Source organism: Felis catus, chromosome C2 (assembly GCF_018350175.1).
Source record: "Felis catus isolate Fca126 chromosome C2, F.catus_Fca126_mat1.0, whole genome shotgun sequence".
Lineage (NCBI taxonomy): Eukaryota > Metazoa > Chordata > Mammalia > Carnivora > Felidae > Felis > Felis catus.
The window spans coordinates 59,345,001-59,366,302 of NC_058376.1; the positions used below are offsets into that span (position 1 = coordinate 59,345,001).

Consider the following 21,302-nt stretch of genomic DNA (forward strand, 5'->3'; position numbering starts at 1 on the left):
AGTTTGTGGCTCATTTCTTCCAGACTTTACCTTGAGTACCTTTCCCTTTAACAGTTTTGCTTTGTATACTTTCACTATGACGAGTCATAGCCACAAGTACAATCACATGCTGAGTCCTGGGAGTCCTCCTAGTGAATCACCAAATCTGGGGAGTAGTAGTCTTGAGGACCCCTAACAAAATCTATCTGTAAGTGGATTAAACAGTCTGAATGCATGTCAACATCTCTGCCTCTGGAAAGCCATCTCATCTACCCAGGGTGCCAGAGGACAAACCATTCATTTACAATAAAGCAATGAAGATATAGATTAGAGATATACTATAAGGTAAATTTACCCATTAAAATAACCTTCTCTTAGGCAATAAAAATTTAAATGTTAAGGAAGTTATCCGTGAGAACAGGAAAATCCATGGTTTTTTTTTTTTCCGGCAAAAAAAAAAAAAAAAAAAAAAACACCCTGAATAATATAAAAACACAAGTTGAAGAGTGTTCAAAAATATTTTAATAGCAGTAATATGGCAGGAAGATCAAACACACAATTGCCAATGAGAAAAATTGACTACCTAAAACAATTTTTTTCTATTGAGAAAAACAACCCTGAAGGAAGTGAAGCTCTACACTACCCTTCCTCCAAACCCAAATCATTCTAAGAACTCACCTCCTACACATGAGCACTGTCTGCTATTTAATCTCCACATCGCTTTAAAGAAATCTGGTGGTACAGCAGGCACAACCTTAAAAGAAAGCTCAAAAGGCTTCTCTGAAGGAAATACCCTTTCTGAAGTTAGAGATATTCTCTAAAGATACATTAATGAAATATAAAGTGAAACTAAATTATTTGTTGAGTTCCCAAAGAAGAGGATCACAGGAAATACATCTCTGCTGTTTTTTGAGTAATGGCAAAATAATAAATTTCAAGAATAATGATTTATAATCCAGTCAGAAAATTAGAGAAATAAGTCATACATCATGTTGCATGTGTGCACCATGAATTTGGGTCAACATGTTAAGGGATATCTAATGTACATTTTTTTTAAATGAAATGAGCTGTTGCACAGAAAACTTGAGAAAAACATAATTAAATGCATTTTAAATTTATGGCATTCAGGGTGCCTGGGTGGCTCAGTCGGTCGAGTGTTCAACTTCAGCTCAGGTCATGATCTTATGGTTCATGGGTTCGAGCCCTGCATTGGGCTCTGTGTTGACAACTCGAAGCCTGGAACCTGCTTTGTCTTCCTCTTTCCTCTGTGTCTTCCTCTTTCTCTGCCCCTTTCCTGCTCATGCTTTGTCTCTTTGTCCCTCAAAACTAAAAAAAAATGTTAAAAAAATTTTTTTTAATTTATAGCATTCATTCAGATGGTAGTTATTACAATTTAAGCAACTTAAGATACAGGTGATAAGTTCTTTCATGTTACTCTCATTCATTTAATGCCTCTTCTTTCTTCCTTCCCCCCAGTATTTTCCTCCTAATACAAGAGTTTGAGTCCCAATTAGGTTGTGCCCATGTTGTTCTTATATTTTATTCCTGGCACCTAGATCAATTCTGGGTATTCTGGGTAAATGCATAGCAGGCACTTAATACATGTTAATTACTGTTGTTAAAGCAAGGGGAGAGTATGGTAGGAAAATGTATTGTGTAAACTGGACACTGAGACCTAATCTATTACCTAGATTAACTGTATCTATTACTTAGAATATTGCATCTAGAAGTCAGTTTTCCTAGAATCCCTGCCTTGGCTTCTGTCAGAGCAGGCAAATCATTTTTAGTCCAAGATAAGAGTTAATCTATGTGTATGACTTGCTGACTCCCTGATGTCATTGATTCTATTTAGGCATACAATGTTTGCCTTCTTGGCATCTTAGATGAATTCCCTAAACTTGACACCTATAGAATTTGAACATAAATTGAGATCACTCTGGAACTAATGGCCAATCATTATAGAGACAGATGTCACTGATGGAACACTTGAGATAACCCTGTCCTAAGGATAAGATCTTGCCACTGTTCCACTTCTGTTCTTCTCATCCTCATTAGATGAACATGGCAGAGTAACAGTATGGCATTTAGGCCGGATGGACTGTAGCAATAAAAGCTGATGCGAAGGAATGTATGCAAAGTGTGTAATACCTCTTCAAGTCATACTAAATAGTAAAATCTTGTTAACTTTGCGGTAACTATCTCCTAAGCTGTCAAACAGAAGGTAGTTTTTCTCAGGAGGATAACTCAGTTAATTTTTACAGTGTACTTGATTACTGATGTTTACCGAAGATGATAAATACCCACTGAATGAGGAAATATCCTAAGTGGAAGGGAGACTTGAACTCCCTGAAGTCCAGCCATTACATTAGGGAGAGTAACATTTGTTTTTAAGTTTATTTGTTTATTTTGAGAAAGAGGAGGGGGGGAGCAGAGAAAGAATCCCAAGCAGACTCTGCACTGTTAGCACAGCACCTGACTCAGGGCCCGATCCCAAGAACCATGAGATCATGACCCCAGAGGAGATCAAGAGTCGGATGTTTAACCAACTGAGGCACCCAGGAACCCCAGGAAAATAACACTTTGGCCTGCCGAACCAGCAGCCCTAAAGCTTTACCATGTCTCCTCTTTAATAGGGTTGAAATTTACATAGGACCATCCAACTATCCCACATTGTAGTCTGATGGCTGTGGATTTACATGAGGAACCACACAGCATTTTATAATACTGTATTCATCAGGAGTCTTGGTTGCAGTCAAATCCATGTCAAATCAGGTCCAGTAAAAGCAAGGAGAGGAACATATTGACTTGTGTGATTGAAGAGCTGAGGGACAGAACATGATATTCAACATAGTTCATCAGGAGTCACGCTGCCTCTCAATATTGTTTTTCTTTGTATGTTTGTGTCATTGTCTCTTAAAGCACTGTGGGTATCCTCCACATAGCTAGGGAGAATGGCCATGATGAGTGCTGGACTCACATTTCAGCTCTGACTCAATAGCAGAGCCAGCTGCCCATCCAACTTCAACATAATGACTGGTTCGGTTGGGGTCACTTGCACATTACTCACATAGTCATTATTCTCATAATACATACAATATATGGCCAAACCCGATCTCCTGTAATCAGGAGGAGTTCTATTATCGACAGTCCCAACAGAACTACATAGAGTGGGAGCAGATGGTTCCTCTATGTGCAAGGGATGCCGAATAGTGAAAAACAACATAATTCACTTCAAATGTTTATATACAGACTAATTTGATAGGGATAGCTAGAGTCACTCCCAACATCCATCCTCGTTTACTCCATTCTGGCCCCATTGGCCTCCTTGCTGTTCTTCAAATAAGCCATACACACTCTTGCCTCTGAGCCTTTGCATTTACATCTGGAATGCTTCTCTCATCTCCAACAGTCTGCACTCAAATATTACCTGTTCAGTGAGGATCACACTAAAATGCAACACCCTGACAACTCTACACACACACACACACACACACACACACACCCATGTGACTCAGCTTTAGCTATTTCCTAAGTATTTGTTATCTAATATAGTCTTTTACTTATTGTAAATTAATTAGTATTTATCATATTATTATCAAGACAATAACATGAGGACAGAAACTCTTTTTATTTACTCACTGATCATATCTCCAGCACCTAGTGCAGTGCCTGGCATATAATAGGTGCTCATTACATATTTGATGAATTAACAAATGATGGAATCTAGCAGGGATGCCTTATCATCTATTGGATAACATACACTACAGTATTATACAGGAGGGTAGATAATAGTACAGTATATGAATACAGTCCTCATTTATCGGCCTCCCCTGACTTCTACAGTTTAGCAAAATACATCCTAACCTCCTTGCTGTGCAACTAGACCAAGGGTGGGATTTCCACAGTTCTCTGGGAGGAGCGATGCCCTTGGATCAATTCAAGTCCTGTCTCACTTCCATGTTCTGTTTGTGCAATCTGCAAGACTAAGTAGCTGCTTGGTTCCCCAATCCACATTCCTTTTCTCCACTGGGATTTAAATCCTATTCTGAATCTAAACCCTGACACCCTGCCTAGCAGGAAGCTAGATACTTTGGAGAGGATGCTACTTCACCCAGATCACCTGGAAACATGACGTCAGTCAGAATATTACAAGAACACAGAAAGTACTATTGCAACATCCCATCCACCGGACTGAATCCCCTTTAGTACTGATTTGGCGGATTTTCCTGGACTTTGACAGTTCCCTCTTGGACTCTATATATAATTTCCATTACAGCTCTACAAGGGAATTAGTTTTGCCTGGTGATGTGTACATCAACATCAACGCCAATGATCCATGAGACTACCAGATACCGCGAGGAGTAAATGGGCCCGGAATCCACCAGAGCTTCACACGTTTGCTCCTTCGTTTGACACTCAAGGGCCACACAGCCCAGGTACCTTTTCACCTCTGTAAACCGTTAAACGGCCTCCCCACAGTGATACACAAGTCAAAGGCACAGTAGTCAGCGGGCCTGCGTGTGAAAGTCAACCACCAGCCTCCAATCCCCCGCCCCCACCTGCCTGCTCTGCGCCGGGAAACCCCAGCCCCCTTCTCCCTGGAATCAAAGCTCAGAAGGAAACGGGTGAGTCCAGATGAGACTACAATTCCCATCAGGCGTAGCGGGAGCGGGATCACGCACGCGCAGACCAGACCCTGGCCCTGTTGGCCAGCCACGGGGCTTCTTGGAGAAGAAAATGGCAATACTGAGGCTGCGGCACGCCGTGAGGACGCTATTTGAGGTGCCAGCGGCGCTGCGGCGCTTGAGCCGAGCTTGCAGCACGTTCCACGCCTTCACGGACGTGCTCAGGCTGCCTAAGAGACAAATGACGAAGCTCGTGTTCCCACTGCAGGAACTCGAGCGGCAGCTCACACCAGACTCGAGGTTGGACCTTCACGTGAAGATCTTCGACCCGAGCCTGGAGGACATCTCCAAGGCGGAGGCCGTCTTCACGGCCACGTCCCGGAACCGCATCAGCTACCTCAGCTCCGCGGTGCGTCTCGACCACGCCCCAGACCTCCCCAGCCCTGAGGTGAGAGCCACTGCCGCCCTCTGGTCGTGAAGACTTGGACAGGCATATTGCCCTCACCTGTTCTTGTCACCGAACGGGAGAGAAATGTCTAGCTTCGTGTGGACACATATAGTTATTTTAGCCAAAAAAGCACATATAGTTAATAGTTATTTTGGTAATGAATATAGAAGATTTTAAAAGATTGTAAAAACCCAAACCAAGCGTACAAAAAAAAAAATTAACTGGCCTTTCATTATCGTTTTCCTTTTTAATTAAAGTGGGGAAAGCATGCCGAGACAAATGAGACAAAGTGAGGAATATGAAAATTATAATAGTTTCATAAATGTGGTGGTCCTTACTAATATGTAATTTTCACTCAAGCCAAAGTTCCGGCCATGCAAAAATAAGAATTATATATACATGGCAATGATGTAGGTTTTTTTTTTTAAAAACAACTTTAGTGAAGTTGCACGAGTGTGCATTTTAGGCATGTCTGGCAGATCTCATTATCTATTTGCAGTAACTGCACCACTTCAGTGGAAACTTTCCTTCTAATCAGAATGGTTGTGGTAGTTTATGTAGTCAGAACTAAGGACGTAGGTAAATCATTTAATAATTACAAGACAGCATCGTGTTTCCACTTAGGCTCTTAGTTACTGGACTTTTTGTGTAATTTGTTTTTTAATAATCAGTTTTATTTAGACATTATCATTGGATTTAATCTGGCAAAGTTTTTGAAATATATGCAGGACTCAGATCAATTCATGTTGAAGGACTGACCCCAGTCTTGTGAAATATATAGTGCCCCTGTCCCCCGTGCACTAAGTACCACCCACTCATATTGATAAGCAGAAATGCCCTTACAGATTTCCACCACCCCCCCCCCCCCCCCGGGGAGGGGGGCGGGTCATACTGCCTTCACTTAGAACCCTGATTGGTATTGTAACCCCTTCATACCATGTTAAGAAGCAGAGTCATGTATGTTAATGGTTAGTATCAGGAACATTTTGTGTCTTTCTACACTATAGAGATCTAAAGGAGAAAAGCTTATTTGGAGCAAGAGAGGTCAAGAGGAAGGAATGTAGTTGTACTGTAGAGTAAGTTTTGTTGAAATGCATCTAGTTTTTAACTTAAAAATTTGTAAATATGGAATGCTTAATGATTGTCACAGACATTCTTGAGTAGTATACTGTCATTAAAGGCACAGGTTCTGGAGATAGATGTCCTGAGTTCAGTTCCAGCTTCTTCACTTTCTAGCTGTATAATTTTGAGCCAATTATTTAGCTTCTCTCTGCCTCAAGTTTTAATCATTTGTAAAATGGGGATAATACTATTACCTCCCTTATAGGGATGTTGTAAAAAGTAAATCAGAAAATTCACGTTATGTGCTTTGAACAGTACCTGGCATTGGAAATCATTCAATACGTGGTAGCTGTATGTTAGAATTTGAGGTTTGACTAAATGTAAGCCACCTCGTTTTGTTTTGTTTTGAATGTGTATTCATTTTTGAGAGAGAGAGCACAAGCAGAGGAGGGGCAGAGAGAGACAGGGACGGTGGATCTGAAGTGGGCTCTGCAGTGACGGCAGTGAGCCCAATGCGGGGCTCAAACTCACGAACTGCAAGCTCATGACCTGAGTCAAAATCAGACGCTCAACCAACTGAGCCACACAGGTGCCCCATAGGCCACCCTTTTACATGGCTAGGCAAGACAGTAGTTTGACAGATTTTTGCAGCTAATACAACATATAATAAAAATGTGTATATAAACCTAGTATTCAGTTAGCTTCTTTTTTTCCTTGTATAAGGTGTGTTTTATAGGCAGAAGCAATGTTGGAAAATCCTCTCTAATAAAAGCCCTTTTTTCACTGGCGCCAGAGGTTGAAGTCAGAGTCTCCAAAAAACCGGTATGTTGAAGGAAAGGGATGGGGAGGTGGAATTTAAAAGAAACAGTATATTGAAATGTCAAATTGTCTGAACTATCTCTGAAATTGACTAAAATAACTAATAAATGTTGAGAGGTACAAGAAACCATACTTGCTAAGTCCCTAGAACAGGTCTTCTTCTTCTTTTTTTTTTTTTTAAATGCTCATTTATTTATTTTGAGAGAGCACAAGCTGGGGAGGGGCAGAGAGCAAGGGAGAGAGAGAATCCCAAGCAGGCTCCACACTGTCAGCACAGAGCCCAGCGCAGGGCTCACACTCAGGAACTATGAGATCATGACCTGAGCTGAAATCAAGAGTCAGACGCTTAACTAACTGAGCCACCAGGGTGCCCCTAGAAAGGTGATTTCTTTCAAATAAGTAGTAAAGTAAGACATTTCATTAATGCCTGTATATTTCCCTGAAGAAAAAAGAAAGTATGTCTGTATTTATTTTAGTAGTCTTGCAAGTTTCTTGAGGAAATCCTTTTGTCCAGATCTTTTCCAAAGAGTTGCCATATAAAGTGTTCTTTTGCCATTCTATATTTACTTCTTTAAGAGTGATCGTTTAGTTTTACGCTGATTTTAGAGGAAACTGTTTTGAATTATTTTTTTCCTCCTATAAGCTTTTATATCTTGCAAATTCCTTTTTCCCTTTCTTCCCCTATTCCCTCTCTCTTTATACATAGATATAAATATATATACATACATACACATATACAATTAGACAGACCCAGGTTTACCCAGGGCCGAATTATGTGATTATGTCAGCTAGTTTGCTGTAGTAACTTTCTGTAAGTTTTTAATTTTCTCTACTTCTTTCTCAGTGATGCAGACTGTACCAATATCTAAGATACCCTCTCCTTATTTTTTTTTTATTATTTTTTTTAACGTTTATTTATTTTTGAGACAGAGAGAGACAGAGCATGAATGGAGGAGGGTCAGAGAGAGACGGAGACACAGAATCTGAAACAGTCTCCAGGCTCTGAGCGGTCAGCATGAGCCCGACGCGGGGCTCGAACTCACAGACCGCGAGCTCATGACCTGAGCCGAAGTCGGACGCTTAACCGACTGAGCCACCCAGGCGCCCCAGATACCCTCTCCTTAAAACTCACCCCCAGTTCCCTTCACCTTGTTATATATTCCCACCAACCTTGTGCTCACTGCCTCCCTTTCCTTGCATTGGAACCCTTCCATGAAACTTCACTAGTCTTCTCTTGCTCCCCATTTCTTCATATAGTTGATTCCCTGGCTCCATCGCTGATGCCGATGATTGTTGTCATTCGTGAAACCTCCTATGCTTATGCCTACTCTGTCTTACCAGATAACCCAGCTAAATTCTCATTTCTAGGTAGTGTGGTTCCCTTCTCTCTACTAGAGGACAATGGAAGAAATGTATTCTTTTTTTTAATTTTTGTTAATGTTTATTTATTTTTGACGGAGAGAGAGAGAGACAGAGCATGAGCGGGGGAGGGGCAGAGAGAGAGGCAGACACAGAATTAGAAGCAGGCTCCAGGCTCTGAGCTGTCAGCACAGAGCCCAATGTGGGGCCTGAACTCACAGACCGCGAGATCATGACCTGAGCCGAAGTCGGACGCTCAACTGACTGAGCCACCCAGGTGCCCCTGGAAGAAATGTATTCTTGACATTCCTGATTTGTCATTTTCCTGTGGATAGACACATCAGCTGATGGGAACCTAAGCACTGTTTTATAAAATCTTTCCTCTGGAAGTATTTGTTCCAAGTTCCAAACAATTGACTTTTTAAATTTTATATCTTAACTGTTTGTTTTCTGATTAATAGTGTCATTGGACACAAAACCATGACTTTTTATCATCTTTACATCATTTTAGTTTAACACATATTTTATAGTGTTGTATATGCTTTTAAAAAATGGTTTAATGAAAGCACAAAAACCATCTAATGAAACGTGCGAAACATCTGATCCTAGGGAAGGAGTAGTCTCGGCGTAATAAACTATCAGGCTTTGCATCTAGGTTTTATGAAAAACTGTATGACTGACAGTAAGTATTTTTAGTTTAGCCAGTCTATGCCATAAGACAGAGAATCCCAAGCAGGCTGTGCCACTGACAGCAGAGAGCCCAATGTAGAACTTGAACTCATGAACCATGAGATCATGACCTGAGCCCAAGTCAGACATCTAACTGACTGAGCCAGCCAGGTGCCCCAATTTATTTCTCTTTAAAGTGGAGATCTGTTATTCATCAGAGAATATTAACTAATACAGTCACACCATTACAGGGTAACTTTTTATTGAGACAGAGATAATTAATGAAAAGACTCCAACATAATTTGGCTACATATTCTTAATCCAGAGTTCTTAAATCATATAGATTCTCTTAAAAATGAATTGGAGGGAAGCAGTAGTATCATCGAAGCTTATCTCCAGCCACTTCTCTTTTATCTTCTTTGTCTGTATCATCATCAACCCAGCTAGGATTATATTCATAATACTTAGGCTTTTAATAAATTGAATAAAAATATTTTGAGTCATTAAATATATAAAGGACATATATACCTGTATATATTTGTATATTTTAGTTAAAATACAGTGCAGTATTGGTTTCAGGAGTAGAATTCAGTGGCTCTTCACTTACATATAAAACCCAGTGCTCATCACAACAAGTGCCCTCATTAATACTCCTTAACCATCTAGCCCATCTCCCACCCACCTCCCTCCATCAACTGTCAGTTCTCTATTGTTAAGACTCTCTGGTGGTTAAGGACATATTTTAACAAAGCTTTTATTTTTCCATTTATTTTATCAGGGGCACACAAAGAAGATGAATTTTTTCAAAGTTGGAAAATATTTTACATTGGTGGACATGCCAGGTTATGGCTATAGAGCTCCTGAAGATTTTGTTGACATGGTAGAGACCTATCTAAAAGAACGAAGGAAGTAAGGAAAAAATTCTCTTGTAAGTTTAATCCAAAAGCACGTTTTCACTAATGGAATATTCTGCACCGTATGACTCTACATTATCAAGTGACTTCTTTTAGACGGTCCACTTTATTCTCATAATATTCTACAGTACAGCATGTAGGGCCAAGGTGTATACTGCTTGCTTAATTTTTTCTTGTAGATTAACTTAATTTTAAATTTCAGTGTTTTCCTAAATTGAGACTATAACTAGTTTTTCAGCAGAGTTCACTAATGTTTTTATATCAAACTCTTAGCTAATTTTGAAAATAAAGATTATTGGTTATTGTGGTATTTACCACATTTAGATAAATTCAGTGCATTTTAAAAATACTTCTGACACCACATCCTCAGTAAATGTAACTTTCTTTGGTCTCCATAGGTAGTCAAATGGCAGTTTTATGTTTCAGGCATTGCACAACATATAGAGAAGTTAATGTTAAACTTTTGAATTATAAAAAAGTATAAGTATCTTGCTTGTAGCTTTACCTATGTAAACTAAGATGAAATATTTACACACAAAAAAATACAAAACATAATGTGTCTGGTTTCCATTATTTGTTAGTCTTAAAATAATGTTTGAAAATTTAGACATTTTTGTGACAACATCGTTAATTGGCTTCATGTCTCTCCCACTAGAGTTCAAGCTTTTAAGGGAAAGGACTCATTCATCTTTGTATCTAGTCTTAGGCAGAGGATCTTAGGTTCAATACATGGTATTAAAATAAATTAATATTTAGTACATTTAGTTAATGAAAGTAACAGCATTGAGAGTTATTGGATTATAGAATGGACTTCCTAGTGAACTGAGAATTCCTTTTGCCTAAAGAAATTTTTAAATTTTGGAATGCAAAATTATTCAAAGGAAAATGTCTTAGGATAGTAAAGCTCAGGGGAGAAATGAATGAGTGTATTTTATATTGTCATTAATTTTTATTTCTGCATTCTTACAGTTTGATGAGAACATTTTTGTTAGTGGATAGTGTTGTTGGAATTCAAAAAACCGACAGTATTGCCATAGAAATGTGTGAAGAATTTGCATTACCTTATGTGGTAAGTGTTTCTTTCAAATCATGGTTGCGGTTAGAAATACCAGTTTGTGTGCATGTGCAAATGCGTGTGTGTGTGTTTGGTGAAAGAGCAGGTCTTGTCTCCGCAAGAGTCCCTTTTGACTAATCTTTTTGATTATCAGCCATTAAGACAAGTTCTGTGGTACTTTTATTCTCTTTTCTCTCCCTCAGCTTTAAGGTTTCGAAATTATAGTCAAAGTAAAGTATTTTCAAGTTGTGCTCTTCCCTTTCATTTTTCTGTGGCAATATAAATGTTTGTCTAAAACATGTTAGTAGTTGGTTAACAGCAGTTTGGCAAATAGTACTTATCAAAAATGTAAATGAAATTGCAACTGAAAATTTGCTAAAGTGATTTGCAATTTAAGAACCATTGCAAGAAAATAGGCTCCAGCACACACAAGTAGGATTTTTACATTCTTAAAGAAAACAAAATTTCTTTCAGGAATATCTTACCAAGGCTTTTTCTGTTGTTTGTCCTAGAATAGAATACAGGTTAGTAGGTTGGTATCCACATTATATTGCTTTGTGAGTTTTGCAGATAAGATAGCACTCTAAAGTTTCTTTCTAAGGAAGAGTGAAGAGTCCATTGAGTATAATTTGGTTTCAAAAAAAGTTAGGAAACCACTAAAATGTAACAGTGGAGTTGAATGCAAATCAAACCATGTTACTAATCAGCAGCATTTTTGTATTCTTGAGGTTATGGAATTGGGGTTTGCAAAAGCTCTGTGAAGCATTAGTGATAACTAGTTAGTTATGAGAAGTCAAAGGTCTGATATAGTCCACATAGTAGAAAATACCCAAATAGTGCCAAACTGGTTTTATTAAGTGATACAGTATTCCTAATTTGGTATCATAGGTACCGGTTAGTGAAATTTTATATTTTTCTCAGTTCAACTTTAAGGAAATAACTATTTTCTTCTTTGGAAAAGAGCTTGTGATAGAGGAATTATGTTTCCTTTTAAATATCAGCATATTTAAAGATAATAATAACAAAATATATAAATAAATATCAGCTTTTTTGCTTTTATGTGGAAAGATTGCCATTTGGAGGGATTCACAAGTAGTTAGAAACCACACACTTTCTGCTTCTCACTTCTTTTACCCTTAACATTTTTTATAACTGAAAAGCATAAATGATGAGTCAGGAAATATAATTTTATAGAAACTCCCCAGGAAAATATGATAGATCAAAGTCGTTTTAATTCATTTTATGATCATTCCTACAACTGTATCAGATACAAGATACAAAGAGCCTGATTTCTTTTTTTTTTTTTAATGTTTATTTATGTTTGAGAGAGAGAGACAATGTGAGTGGGGGAGTGGCAGAGAGAGAGGGAGACACAGAATCTGAAGCAGGCTCCAGGCTCCAGGCTGTCAGCACAGAGCCCAAAGCGGGGCTCGAACTCACAAACTGTGAGACGATGACCTGAGCGAAATTGGACACTTAACCAACTGAGCCACCCAGGCACCCCAAATAGCCTGATTTCTAGGGGTTTTTCTTAACATTATTACATGTAAGACAGAACCATTTTGTAGGTCAAAAATGATGATGTTGGCATTTTTATATAGATCAGCCTGATAATGCTCACTGTGTATCTTAGTTAACATGAGATGTATAGTGATCATATGCAACATTTGTCATACATCAATTGCAAATATGACTCAAGGGTCCTTTTCACTGGTCTTGAATCCATGATATTATGGCCCTGTGTAGTTAAAGCACTATTAAATAGAAATACATAGTATATGCTTTATCCATTGTATACATGTTTTTGTTTTGTTTTTTTTTAATGTTCATTTACTTATTTTGAGAGAGAATCCCAAGCAGACTCCGTGCTGTCAACACAGAGCCTGATGCAGGACTCGATCTGACAAACCGTGAGATCATGACCGGAGCTGAAATCAAGAGTTGGACAGTTAACTGACTGAGCCACCCAGGCACCCCAGTATATTGCATATATTCTTATTTAATATTCATGGTAACTCCTTTAGGGGGTGTTGCTTTTATTTTATAGATGAAGAAACAAGAGAGATTAAGAAACTGATAAGGATCTACTAGTTACTAAAAATTTGTAGTGAAAAATGTGCAAAACTGTGTATTAAAAGATACTTTATTTCTAATGCTTAAATATTTGTTTTCTTACAGATGGTATTAACAAAAATTGACAAATCTTCCAAGGGACATCTTTTAAAACAAGTGCTTCAGATCCAGAAATTTGTTGACAAAGAGACACAAGGATGTTTTCCTCAGTTGTTTCCTGTAAGGTAAGAGTTGAATTGTTTTTATTACTTTTATGTACTCACAACCTTTAATATTAAACAGTGTTTCTTAGATTGAGGTATTACTTAACATAAGAGGAGTTTGGAAAGCTATGCATTTAGCCATGATTTATTGGCTCACCCCATCAGCACTTTTGTTTTTTCCTTCCCTCTAGTTTGTCTTCTTCTACAGGCTCTTGCTAGATTTTCCCTAGGTATCTTCATTTTCTTTCTGCCTCAGCCTAGCTCAACCCTAGACTACAGAAGTGAAAACTTTTTACTTCTTAAAATCAGCTAAATAGCAACCACAATATACTACCATGCTTTTCTCGGTTTCAGAGAAAAGCAAATTATCTTTATGGTACAAAGCTCATTCGGGCTGTGAGGGATAAACATTTTTCTTTAAAAGGACCATATGTAAAGAAGAAGTGCTTCATATAAGTTAGAATTAAGCACTGGTAGCAGACAAAATGATGATTTCTTTAGCTGGCAATTTTGAGCTAGTTGATGCCGTTTAGTGATGAAACATGAGTCTATACTTTGAGCATATACCTGGGATGTAGTAGGTAACTTGTACTAGAGCACAGATAAAGTGCCATTCTCGTATGATTTTCTCTCTCTTAACTTCTTTGTGGAAGGCACTATGGTATTTGCTATGAGAAATAATAAAACCAACTAATACTTGGTTGTATATAAAACTTTCCTGTAATCATTCATTCAAAGTCCTGCCAATCCAGATCACATTTAAATTGTTTGTAGTTGTGAACATGCCTGTCAAAATCCTTCATTCATTCATTCCTACAAAATGGTCTTCTCTCTTGACTTTCATTCAAGGGTTTAACCTGTTTATTTGTCTATATCCTATCTATATAATAGAGACTCCTAGGGGCAGGAATGAAATCCTACTTCTTACAGCCCTGAGCATTGTCATAGCAGGACAGCTGTTTATTCTGTTTAATAAGAAGGAAGTGAGACCTCAGCTAAAAAAGCAGCAAAAACATAAGATGGGCAGATTATGGCTTAATAGCAGCATTTATTGGGAAAAAAGTTTTAGTTGACTGTAAGCTGAATTTGAATTGACAGTATAATGGGGCTAGGGAAAAACTGACAATGTTTTCTTGACCTATATTAATAGAATTATAGTGTCCCAAACAAGGGAATGATCAAGCAGTAGTCCCACACTGCTGTGAGCTATATGCCATCAGATGAGTCAGGTTAGGTTGTGACTTGACATTAAGAGAAACTAGATCTGAAAACAGATGGTCTTGGGGAAGGTTACATCACTACATCACTCATAAGACTTAACTGATCCTCACAATAAACATCTCTATTTCTAGTTAAGGTTGCAAGTCAAAGAAGTGAAGTGAATTGCAGAGAGGTATCTGTTTAAATAGAGCATGGACTTTGGGGTCAGAGAGCCTTTATTTTGCATGATTCTTCTTGTTTCTTGACCATAGATTTTAAAGTAACTTATTTCATTTTCTGAGCCTGTTTTCTCACTAGTGAAAATATGATTATTAGAAGGATTAAATACAATGTATTGTGACAGATATACACACAGCCACATAATAAATGTTAGTTTCTTTTCTTGCCAAAAGTCAGTCAGTAAGTGGCAGGGTTAGGCCAACAACCCAGGTTATCAGATTCCCAGTACTTTTTAGAAACATTCTCTTCTTGAGACGTGTCAGCATTCTCTGCTGCATGACCTTGGAATCACTGCTGCCACACTACTCACCATAAGTGACCAAGGCTCTGCAGAAGCCATACAACACTCAAAGGCTAAGACTTGAGATGCGGGATCTGGTGACTTTCAAGAACTTCACTATTCACTATACCATAGTGACCACATACAGGAATTTGTCAGACTGTATTCTGTACCTCTCAAAACCCAATTCGGAAAGTAGAGTTGTATACATTTGTTGGTTTTATGTGCATGACCAAGTCCTAGTCCATCCCTCCAGAAAGAAGTTTGGCCTGTCCACAAAATAATTATTATGAGAAAGTGCAGTTTTGTTTCCTTCTTTTCTTATATCATCCTTATAAAAGAAAGGTGGGAGTATAGTCCAGCAGGCTTTGGCCTTTAAGGCTGTAGGCAAAAGCTAAATGCTAAACTTCATGACAGAACTCTGCCCCAGTTGAGTAGAAATGTATAAATGGTGAAAGACCCCTAAAGATTATTGCTGGGATCAGTCTGTTTTTATAACTGGCATGGAAGAAATATGTAAGTAGGTAGAGTGCAATTGCTCTCTATGTAGTGGGATTCCAAGCAAAGAGAACGTACTCCAAGAACAGAATTACAGTAGTTGACAGAAATGTTGCAGATGAGTTCAAGATGCCATAATTAGCGTGTGGACTACCCAGCTTGTGTCTCTCCTTTAAACCATATAGCTTCATTTATGACCCAGGAATCATTATGGGCTGTTTTCAAGCAGGCAGTTTTGGTTAAAAAGTCTAAAATGCTGTACTTTATCAAGAACGGAATTAGCAGTGCAGTAGAAAATATTCTCCCTGTTTTATGTATAGGTGTATACCACTCCTGTACCCATAAAAGTCATAGTGTATCCATAAAGTCCATGTATCCTGAGAAACCGTGTGCTCACTTCCATGCTGACAAATGGATGGATGCATATGGATGGATATAGTAAGACAGGTAGATAATAACAGACATAGTAATGGTGATGATGATTCTTAAAAATAATGAAAAAATGGTCTAAGTTATCAAGGTTATTGAATCTTTGTCACAAAAAGGACAAACTAAAGAGATCGAAACTTTTAATCTGGGAAATAAAAACCAAAATAGAAGATGTTCCAGTGGCATTTTTCACAGAAATAGAAGAAACAGTCTTAACATTTGTATGGAATCCCAAATAGCCAAATCAGTCTTACAAAAGAAGAACAAAGCTGAAGGTATCATAGTCCCTGATTTCAAACGATGTAATAAATCTATAGTAATCAAAACAGTATGATACTGGCATTAAAAAAGGCACATAGATCAATGGAACAGAATAGGGAGCCCAGAAATAAACCCACACACATATGGCCACTATGACAAAGGAGCCAAGAATATACAGTAATAACTGGGCATTGTCTTCAATAAATGGTGTTGGCAAAACAGGACAGACATATGCAAAATAATGAATGCAGTAATGAATACAATTCAGCCATAAAAAAGAATGAAATCTTACATCATACACAAAAATTAATTCAACATGGATTAAGGACTTGAATGTAAGGTGTGAAACGATAAAACTCCTACAAGAAAACATAGGCCCTTAACATCAGACTTGGCAATGATATTTTGGATGTGACACCAAAGGCAAAGGCAACAAAAGCAAAAATACACACACAAGTGGGACTACACTGAACTATAAAAAGCTTTTGCACAGCGAAGGAAACCATCTTCAAAATGAAAAGGCAACCTACTGAATGAAAGAAAGTGTTTGCAAATCATATATCTGATAAGGGGTTAACATCTAAAATACAAAACTCCTACAACTCAATAGCAGAGACAAAAAAAATCTGATAAAAATGGGCAGAGGATCTTAATAGACATTTTTTCCAAAAAAGACACACACATGGCCAAAAGAAAAAGGTGAAAACATGAAAAGATGTTTAGCATCAGTAATCATCAGGGAAATGCAAATCAAAACCACAATGAGATACCACCTCATACCTGTTAGAATGGCTATTATCAAAAAGCCCCCCTGCCCCCAAATAAGGCAAGAAATAACAGCCTTTGGTGAGAATGTGGAGAAAAGGGAACCCTTTGCACTGTTGATGAAATTGGTACAGCCACTATGGAAAACAGTATGAGGTTCCTCAAAAAATTAAAAATAGAACTGCCATATAATCCAACAATACCACTTACAGGTATTTACTTGAAGGATACAAAAACACTAATTTGAAAAGATACCTGCACCCCCATGTTCACTGCAACATTATTTACAATAGTTAAAAAATGGAAAAAACCTAACTGTCCACCTATAGATGAATGGACAAAGAATGGGAAAACACACACACACACACACACACACACACACACACACACACACACACACACTGGACACAATTCAACCATAAAAAGAATGAAATCTTGCCATGTGTGACAACATGGGTGGATATTTGGGGCATTATGCTATATGAAATACATCAGGCAGAGAAAGACAAGTTACCATAAGATCTCACTAATATGTAGAATTTGAGAAATAACAAAACAAGATCATAGATACAGAGATTAGTGGTTGTCAGAGGTAAAGGATGGAGGATGGGAGATATGGGTGAAGGGGATCAAAAGGTTCAAATTTCCAGTTATAAAATAAGTTATCAAGATGTAATGTGCAGCATGGTGACCATAGTTATTAATACTGAATTGCATATTTGAAAGTTGATAAGACAGCAGATCTTAAAAGTCCTCATCGCAAGAAAAATTATAATGATGTGACAGGTGGTGACAGATGTTAACTAGACTTACTGTGATTACTTCACGATATATACAAGTATTTAATCATTATGTTATACACCTGAAGCCAATGTTACGTGTCAGTTATACCTCGATTTAAAAAAAAAAAAAAGCACTTTGTGAAGTAAAAGGCAAAGTAGTAATACATTGAAATTTTTAGAATCCTGAAGGAAATCGATCTGATACTATGGATCATCAGAATACAACAGGCTGGTGGGAGAGAGGAAATGCAGGACAAATTAAGACATTCTGTTTCATACATGGAACTCAAGAGTTTTTAAACAGTTCTTAAGTTGGATGAAGTCAAATCTGTTACTATATCTGAAGTAAAGAAGAAAATGATTTTTCTTTTTTTTTCACAGTTCTGTGACCTATTCTGGAATCCATCTGTTGAGATGCTTTATAGCAAATATAACAGGAAATCTTAAGACTGATGGCCTATAGTTTAGCTGAAGATTCAAAATTCTCTATGCCAACTGGAGTTTTGAACATCAATAATTTCAACATTTTTTTATATTAAATATAATTTATTGTCAAATTGGTTTCCATACAACACCCAGTGCTCATGCCAACAGGTGCCCTTCTCAATGCCCATCACCCACTTTCCCCCCTCCCCCACCCCCCATCAACCCTCAGTTTTGTTCTCAGTATTCAAGAGTCTCTTATGGTTTGCCTCCTTCCCTCTCTGTAACTTTTTCCCTTCTCCTCCCCCATGGTCTTCTGTTAAGTTTCTCAGGATCCACATATGAGTGAAAACATGGTATCTGTCTTTCTCTGCCTGACTTATTTCACTTAGCATAATACTCTCCAATTCCATCCACGTTGCTACAAATGGCCAGATTTCATTCTTTCTCATTGCCAAGTAGTATTCCATTGTATATATAAACCACATCTTCTTTATCCATTCGTTCGTTGATGGACATTTAGGCTCTTTCCATAATTTGGCTGTTTAAAGTGCTGCTATAAACATTGGGGTACAAGTGCCCCTGTGCATCAGCACTCCTGTATCCCTCGGGTAAATTCCTAGCAGTGCTATTGCTGGGTCATAGGGTAGATCTATTTTTAATTTTTCAACATTTTTTTTAATGTTTTGCTTTTGAGAGAGAGACAGAGAGACAGAGTGTGAGCAGGGAAAGGGCAGAGAGAGAGGGAGACACAGAATTTGAAGCAGGCTCCAGGCTCTGAGTTGTCAGCACAGAGCCTGACGTGGGGCTCAAACTCTTGAACCGCATGATCATGACCTGAGCTGAAGTTGGACGCTTAAACAACTGAGCCACCCAGGTGCCCTTCAACATTATTTTAAATGTTGTGCGTCTGTAATTTGCAGAAGGATCATTTCAGCTGTAAAACTTGCATCTCCCCAAAGCAAGTATGAATTTGTGCCTGGGGGAAAATGTTTATAAATAATTTAATTGTGCTGTTCATTAGAACAAATAGTGTTCTATTTTAACAGTTCCTATTTTAACAGGGCTCCTGTTTTAACAGACTGAGAAGAGTACATAGAAGTCCATAATATGGAAACCTATTTACTACTGTAAATGGTTTGCCATTTACAGAATGGTTTGCCGTGTTTTTATTGGGCTTTTGTCTTTTAAAGACAATGTCTATTACCTACATTTAAATAATAAAATGGACTAGGTTAAAAGGGGCTACTTTTCTATTAAGCACTATTGGTAGATGGAAGACCATTGCTCCTCTCTATGCTTATAAGTTATCTTTTTTCTTAGACATTGTATATATTCTTCATAAAATCTCAGTCCATGCTCAAACACCAGTCATTTCAGGCTGGGATCATTCACCTTCAGGTGAACATGGTATTCAGAATCAGAAGACCAGAATTCAAGTTTCAGTTCTAATATTTATTACATTGGGCTTTGGGCGTGTTACTTGATTTCTCTGCACTTTATTTATAATTCACAAAGCTATAAAGATTACATTGGTATTGTATGTGTAAAGGATATCTTTATGTTTTGTGTATTTGTAAAGTAAACCAACCCAAGAATACAGCAAAATTCAGATTTATCACAGAAAACCTGTTGTCATTGAGGAGATAACATTTTCTCTAGTAAAAGGCAAAAAACAAAACCAGTTTTAAGTGAGAAAACTGATATTTACAAAAGGCAAGAGAAAAAAGTTAATGAGAGTTTAGAATTGGTACAGTAAGATTCAGAATGGAAAGATAAAGCGTGAACAGAAAAGGTTTTTATGAAGATGCTATGGACCTATTCATGTAAATGGCTTAGCTTCTCAAAGTGAGGCTGAGTATTAAAAGATTACAGCAGTAGCACTAGATAAAAACTTAAGGCTGTAAACAACTTTGTGACTTTTTTAGGAAATTCAGTATTTTCAGTTTTACAGTTGATAGCACTGGTTTATTCTAAAAGCGGTGTTTTAAGCTAAAAACAAGAACAAAAATAATTTTATGCAAGCATTCACAAAGCAAAACATATGGTGACAATAGAACGATCTTAGAAGTCAACATTTTGCTTGCCAGTGTCACTGTACTGCTTGTCTTAGCCTTTGTTCTCCTAAAAGCAGAGCCCAAGACAAAAGTTTGCATGCAGTCATTTATTTGGGAAGTGATCCCAGGGAACGGGAGCAATAGAGAGAGCAAACAGAAGAAAGGAAAATCAATCAAGGATGCAGGAGTTGGACATCACATAAGTACTAGTGCTTGATCTTGATGGACCTTCTTTGGAGCCTTATGAAATGTGCCTCTGAGTTGTCTTTGAAGTGGGAGAAGGTGGCTCCATGCCTCTTCCAACTTGTGGGTGCCCAGTGCCAAGAAGTTCCTTCAGCTTGTCAGAAGGAGCAGAGAGGAGGCGAAGTGTGGTTATCTACTCCTACTGTAAACTGTTGCCACAGCAGTGGCTGAAGGAAGAAGGCCAAGAGGATTTGGCATGGGAGATCTCAGCACAGTGCTATCAGGAACGACCTATTGTAATGCTACCAGAACAGTAAAATTGATATTCACTCTGATGATACTAACAGTAGTTTCTAACCTAGTTTACTACAAAGTTGTAGTTTGTATATTTTAGATTTAATTATATTATTATATATATTAGATTTCATTTTCATTAGAATTTTAAATTGTTTGGAAACATTAACATCTAGAATACTGCATTTCTTACAAATATGTATAAATTATCACATTGTAGACACATGTGAGGCTTTTTTACTATTTCCCCCAGAATTCTAAGGAGCAAGAGAGGGGGAAAGGGAGGAGATGAAGAATCTTACTCCAAAGAAACATTAATGAAGTACAAAAAAGTGTTAGGCCTATAGTCCAATCCAGGCTTTATAGTGTTATCTCCTTAACTCACTGAACACTGGTTTTTCCAATAAGGGATAATCTCCAAAGTCTCTTTCAACTGTAAAAGTTTATGATTCTTGAACAATAATGCCACTTCAGATGAAGCAATCCAAGCCCAGGGAAACTAACTCATTGGAGTCATAAACGAATAAAAGCAGAAGCAAGACTGGACCTTAAATCTTAGAATCATAGAAGCTGATGGCTATTTTTAGACTTGTCCTGAATGAGTATTATCCATGTTTTAAGGTACTAAGTAGCTACTACCTACTCTGTAGGAATCCAGGAAAAATATATACAATGAAAAGGGACT

At 37.8% G+C, this 21,302-nt stretch overlaps 1 protein-coding gene across 8 annotated transcripts in view; it reads left to right on the top strand.

Moving 5' to 3' along the window:
- Window positions 1–4,599: 4,599 nt before the first annotated feature.
- The window catches only part of GTPBP8 (GTP binding protein 8 (putative)), a 149,373-nt gene continuing 132,670 nt past the window's right edge, over window positions 4,600–21,302 (top strand). For 5 of the 8 annotated variants that reach the window (XM_045036966.1, XR_006585061.1, XR_006585062.1 and 2 more), the window contains exons 1-5: window positions 4,600–5,052; window positions 6,838–6,936; window positions 9,740–9,870; window positions 10,845–10,944; window positions 13,108–13,226. In XM_045036966.1, coding sequence (XP_044892901.1) covers window positions 4,615–5,052; window positions 6,838–6,936; window positions 9,740–9,870; window positions 10,845–10,944; window positions 13,108–13,226 — 887 coding nt within the window. In that variant the 5' untranslated portion in view covers window positions 4,600–4,614. Of the gene's footprint in view, window positions 5,053–6,837; window positions 6,937–9,739; window positions 9,871–10,844; window positions 10,945–13,107; window positions 13,227–18,041; window positions 18,218–20,217; window positions 20,665–21,302 lie in introns of those variants that run through there. The other 3 variants (XM_045036965.1, XM_003991656.6, XM_006936045.5) reach the window with 3 other exon arrangements.